At 40.9% G+C, this 6034-nt stretch overlaps 2 protein-coding genes across 2 annotated transcripts; both read right to left on the bottom strand.

Moving 5' to 3' along the window:
* Positions 1–811: 811 nt before the first annotated feature.
* On the bottom strand, positions 812–2784 carry micos10 (mitochondrial contact site and cristae organizing system subunit 10). Its single transcript, XM_076026587.1, has 4 exons — positions 2635–2784; positions 1597–1644; positions 1115–1221; positions 812–1021 (listed from the first exon to the last, which is right to left on the bottom strand). The coding sequence occupies exons 1-4, from the start codon at positions 2696–2698 to the stop codon at positions 1016–1018; spliced, it is 225 nt and encodes a 74-aa protein (XP_075882702.1). The 5' UTR covers positions 2699–2784; the 3' UTR covers positions 812–1015.
* A 417-nt stretch (positions 2785–3201) lies between these two features.
* Positions 3202–5880, bottom strand: sike1 (suppressor of IKBKE 1). The gene is made up of 5 exons (XM_076026586.1): positions 5317–5880; positions 4868–4973; positions 4631–4773; positions 4430–4543; positions 3202–4103 (listed from the first exon to the last, which is right to left on the bottom strand). The coding sequence occupies exons 1-5, from the start codon at positions 5473–5475 to the stop codon at positions 3951–3953; spliced, it is 675 nt and encodes a 224-aa protein (XP_075882701.1). The 5' UTR covers positions 5476–5880; the 3' UTR covers positions 3202–3950.
* Positions 5881–6034: the final 154 nt, after the last annotated feature.

Raw genomic sequence — 6034 nt, 5'->3', positions numbered from 1 at the left:
TGATTTTAATAATTGATTTCAGAACAATTGGCTGCCCAGGTCATTGTGATGTGGGGAAGTGGGTGGTGCACAGGGAGGTGCAGAGGTTATGGAATGGATGAAGTCATTAATTTTGCATTTTACGCTTGCATTTCACTTGCATGCGTTGTCAAGCTCCGCATTGATTATTCTTTTTGTGTGTGTGTCCATCCACGGCGAGACTGTCTGCAAAATGTGGACGCTGCATCAACAACACGGTGGGCAAAATGAAACGGCTCACTGAAATGGGATACATTTTATTTTTCAAGGACTCACTCAATTCATCAGCCAGCTGTTTAGCAGATGCACATTTACAGTTGCGGCGGCCCTCAGCAGACAATAGTCACTTCAGCTGCATTACTCCCGAAGCCAAACAACAAGTTGACATCATTATTTTTCCACTTTTTCCCCCCAGTGCAGTTACTCAAATGCCTAATTAGATATGAAAAGAAAAAATTATCTGCGAGGTGAAAGCCAGCACGCTTCACTGTTAAATATTGAACATAATGAGCGGATCTGTCGCTTCTCTCTGTGCGTCCTCACCACTGACTAATCTCTGTCACATCATCTTGTGCCACATCGGATCGGCTGCCGCCGCCAACCTTCTGACCTCCTCTCACCCACACCAAGCCCACCACCTTATGGCCTGCTATTTTTTTTTTTATTCCCCCCAAGAAATAAATAGGAGATGCACCCCAATGGACCAACTGTTTGCTATGCTAGTAGTATTATTATTGTTATACACTGGGCATTTAATTTATATGAAGATGCAATGACTCAACAGGGCCGTTGGTGTTGTTATGACGCTTATTTTATTAAATAAACACAGACTGTCCTGATCAGGCACAAACAAATTACAGCGAGCCATACTATGGGGATGGATACTTCAAGTGGAGATAAGGATGCAAATATGACTCTCTTGCAGACAAAAGCTAAAAAAAAAAAAAAAATTACAAAATAAAAATGACAGTCCATCATTATGGGTGACATGCAGACATTACTCCTGTTGGAGGAAAAACAGGGACAAGTTAGCCAAATCTGGATTTGCACACAAATGGTGAATCCATCGATTCTGTAAATTCGTCCAAACACAAACCTTCTGGCTCCTCGGCTGTACATAATGTGACCTCAGGTCATTCTGACAGTTGGCGTAGGCCATGCCGAGTCCCGTGCCCGAGCCAAACGAGATGGGCCACGTGTGACCTGCAAAACAATTCATCTGCTTTATTCGGTGAACTTCACAGGTGAATGAATTACGGCAGAGATGATTTTCAACACTCACTTTTAGTAACTTGTCTTATTGCTGCACTTTCAAATTGACATTGTCATCTTTCTAGGTGTGTTGCGCATAAATATTGACTTTACAAAATTTACTCCTCATCTAATATATAAATGCCTATTCCTACTCCACTTCTCTTTGAATTGTGTAATCAAAACAATCCAACAGGAATTATAGCTGTTCTACAGGAAACTGATAGATAGATATAAATAGATAGATATAAATAGATAGATAGATAGATAGATAGATAGATATCTTTGTCATTAACACCATGACAACACCAGTGAATTGAAACTTACGTTTGAAGAACAGAACCGAAAACACGATTCCTAGCCCCAGGCCAGTACCTGTAAAGAAAGGTTAATGTAGAAATGTAATAGAACAAACAAACCCACAATTTCATTATTTTGGTGATTTTCTTTCAAAAATAAAAAATTACAAGTAGTCTATATGTTAGTGTATATATGATGTACATACATCTATATTGAGAAATGCTGTCCATAAAAAAACAAACATAAACTGCGTATATTAGTTTAATCTGTAGGCTCAGTTTAATGAAAGCAGGCCAGCTGAAGCTATCACATCACACCAAACTCCATTCGAACGTTACACAATTCACTCCCGTGTCACTTATCAGCTGCACATTCATGACTTGACATTTTGAAAGGGTTAGGGGGTCAGTTGGTCTGAAAGGTCAGTCAATTGACACGCAAAACCGTATTTAACTAAATGCTCCGAACTCCACTCCTCTCAGTGCAGCCACCTCTGTCTGATGCTTGGACATGTTAGTCATGGAAAATTGTGGTATCGTGGCCAAAGACAGTGCATAGTCGTTACGGTATCGAGGCAACGTGTTGTAAATAAGCGTTTAAGGGGAATTAAACACAAGCCGAATGAATAAGCAAGAACTACTCCATCCTAAAAAGCTTTTAGAAAAATTGCAAAAAAAAAGGTTAGCGTCAAAAGATGATGAAGATTGCTTAAATTCTAGGTTTAGTATTGCCACTTTTGTTCTCTTGGGGGGAAAACGCTTAAAAAAAAAATAAAAATAAAAATAAAAAAAATTATGCGCAATGGAGCAAAGGCGAGACACAAAAGAGCTTATTTCTCGAGTAAGAAAACAGCACGAGCCATATTTTACAAGTAAGAGACGTTTTAATTCCAGATATCTGTGCTCGGTCATTCAGCTGTCCTCTACTAGCATTCAATGGCTAAGTGGTTAGCATCTCGCCCAGTCAATGACAGCTGAGAATTACGGTCCAGAACGGACGTTAATTTTCTTATTATCTGAGAATGTTGCCGTGCCGCCTTAAGCAGAAGACTTTGGGGGTATTTACCGAATTTAATGGCCGTGTCCGCCAAGCATCTGTCCCACTTTTTTCCCAGCACCGTCCCAGACATGCTGAACGTTAGCTTGTGTCAGGCTAGATAGAGGTGTCAAACTGAGCTCTCGTGCTGCCTTCACATACCGGCGGAAATCTCATTTCAGACGTAAAACTCCTGCACAAAACTTAAAAGTTAAAGTAAAGTTCTGTTTTCATCCCATTAAAGGCTCCGTGGTGTTAGTTTATCGTCTTTATACTGATGAAGAAATTAGGAAAAACGCATAATTGAAACATGATCCATTTCATGAGTGTCCCTAAACGCACCCATATACTGTAAACTCCAGCAAATGCTGAAATGTCGCCATCTCGCGGTTAAAAAATACCCGTGTAATAGTTCCCTGAATAGCGTTTCGGTTCAGACTTTATAGCTTATTGAAAGGACAGGGCATTTTTGTGCGTATTTTTTTTTTATTTCAAATCTCTAAATATTTTCACCCAAGACAAATCAGTACACTGCCAGTGAGTCATTATGGCATGTTCAAGTAAACAACTTGGAATTCCTGAAATGACAACACACAATTTAAGTCAACATACAACATACATTTAATGTTTAAAACACACGAGAAACTTGGCAAGTTTTTAAACTGTCACTATTAAATAAAAATGTGCCATGGGTTATGACACGTATGCTGCATCCATACTTGAAAAACTAGAAAACAGGTGTGTTACATAAAATAAAACTGTCATTGCATATGAATTTTACAAACAGACTGACAAAAATATCTGATTCATAAAAATGACAGACACTCGTGTACAAATGATGCACTGTGGAAACAGCCAAAAGTCATTGTATTGACAAGGATTATCAGACCTCTAAACACATGTTGGCCTCTTCAACGGAACTCATGGCAGGTGGTTATGAGTACAGTTTACAAACTGCATGTGAGAACAGCAAAACGGGGCACCAAAGAGGTAGACAATGTGTCTTTGAAGTACATGAATCTTTGGCGAAAATCAAAACACACCACTCCTACAGATAGTGCTGCTACTCCAGTGCATGTGTCAAGGTTGACATTGAAATCTTCCAAATAAAAGCCACTATTAGCATGAATTCATTCCTTCGTAACTGCAACAAAAGCAGTCATCCCTTAATCCAGTAAGACCTACAGGTAAAAATTATTCACGGATGATGCATCCACATGGCCATCATTAAGAAATATACTGCGTGATTTAACTGCATCCATCTTGTGTACGAGAATTTATGTGGCAAATATGGGCAGAGTGATCATAAACCCTGTTTCCTGGTGCTGAATGTCCAACTGGTCTGATCACTCTTTGCATTCTGTTTCAGGAGGTTTCACTTGTTCTGTTGTTGTTGCTGCTGCTGCCGCTGGCTGGCTGTTTTCTTCTGTTGCTGTCATCTTCACAGACACAGAGGTCTTACTTATGACGAGGAGGTCTCGCAGCTCCTTATTCTCTATCTGGAAAAGAAGAGCATGCACATACATGTGAAGATTACAACATACTATAAATTTGATTTATGTGATTGATTAATCTGGGCCACCAGCCCTCTAAAAAAGTAAAAGACAATTAAAATGTTAGAAGGATGTCAGAAATCCAGCCTTCACTTTATCGGCTGCTGACGATTCCAGCTGGTCAGAAACACCGCCCCTTGTCAGGTGTTCGCACTGGCCTTTCTTTGTCTAATAAAGCATAAGTCTTAGCAGGAAGCTAAAACCAAGCTTTTTAGCAGTTTGTGTTTCCTGTAGTGTTTTCTGGAGGTGCGTAGTCGAATTCACAAGCTCACCTCCAGCTGAGCAAGCCTCTCGCGAACGGAGCAGTAGTGCTGATCGTCAACCTGCACTGCTCGCCTCATCACCTGACCCATCTCACATATGCGCTCCACCTGGCTCTGCACCTCCTGCAGATGAGTCAGAGAAGAACACTGTTCATACACAAGTCCTCACAGGACGGAGAATTTTGAACATTTTGAGGACATTTGTCATACTTTCGCATGGTCCTCGTGGAGGCTGAGCACTGGTTTGGTGTCCAGCTCCTTCTTGGCCATCATCAGCTGGAGCATCTGCTTGCGGTATCGACCCATGATCAGCTCTAACGCATACTGATGTTCCTCAAGAGACAACCATAGTTCTGCCGAGACGGTCAATGTGAGAGTAACATAAAACATCACTCTGGGAACCGACACAGTATGAAGATTTATTTTTTATTTCTAATTCTATTTTACCTTTATTTTCTCGTTGCAGGTCTTTGATTTGGGTGTTTTCCTGAGTCAGAAGGACATGAGGCTTATATTTGGTCAACTCCTGAATCTCTGAGTTATCTTCAATATGCTGGCAGAGGAGAAAAATAAGTTATGGGGGGGGGCAAAGTTAATTTTTAAAAACATTTTAACCCAACAATGAAAAATACATACAACACAACATATGTATTTCCAAATCGACAGCAATTAGGACGATGTTTCGTTGACATGTTATAATTTGTTGATTTGTGTCCCTGTGCTATTAATGGGGAAATTGTGGAATCTTAATAATCATTGCTCAAGTCAGTCCATCTTGGGCCATAATTATCCTTAAACGAATGGATAAATGACCAAAATCTCCCCGTTAGCGTAAGAGTAAGTGTGTAAATACCAGTGAAAGCTTTCCGTAGCGATGTTGGGGTGTTCGTCCTTACCTTTTCTGGAAGGGCATTCCCCACCTCCCTCATGCTGTGCACTCTCTGACTGAGCGCCCCGGACTGGTCGATCAGAGCCTCGGCGGCCGTGTCGTGATCTTTTAGCCTCTCAAGGAGGGTCCGGGCATCGCCCAACACTTTCTCCAAAGTACATGCCATTAAGTCGAATATGGCAACTTAAGCCGTGTACCGCAAACGAGCTAGCTTAACGACTCCACAGCGATCAGCTAATGATAAAGCTTATCGAGGTTAGCTGACGTATCTATCCAGGTGAGGTGGCTGCAATACTTTTAGACTGAGTTTGTGAGTCTTTTGGAACTGTCAGTCAACACAAATAATATGTGTAGAAAATACAAATAAGTAGTAGTAAACTTGTTTTGCTGTCAAGTCTGCAGTTTCCGCGTTTGAGACCGTATGCACGTCACTTCCGTACTATGTCTTCTTCGTTGTTCATAATAAAAACGGCCTGTGCACCATAACTACTGCCACCTCGTGGCGCATTATTGTTTTGATCTTTAACACATAAATCCTCCATCTGTTTAATCGTGGGCATCGGGAAAAAAAACGAAAACATTCTAACTCTTGAATGCAACATTGCCTCTTGGATGGTCTTGGATTCGCCGCTTGTCGTCAGGAACGCTTCCACAGAAAAAGACTCACTATCAGGGGGCTCAGTTGTGTAGAATTGATGTATGACATGCTAATCACATTATCTTTA

Source organism: Nelusetta ayraudi, unplaced genomic scaffold (genome assembly GCF_046127955.1).
Source record: "Nelusetta ayraudi isolate G7.1 ecotype Tasmania unplaced genomic scaffold, CSIRO-AGI_Nayr_v1 ptg000019l, whole genome shotgun sequence".
Lineage (NCBI taxonomy): Eukaryota > Metazoa > Chordata > Actinopteri > Tetraodontiformes > Monacanthidae > Nelusetta > Nelusetta ayraudi.
This window is presented reverse-complemented; position numbering and strand designations above follow the sequence as displayed.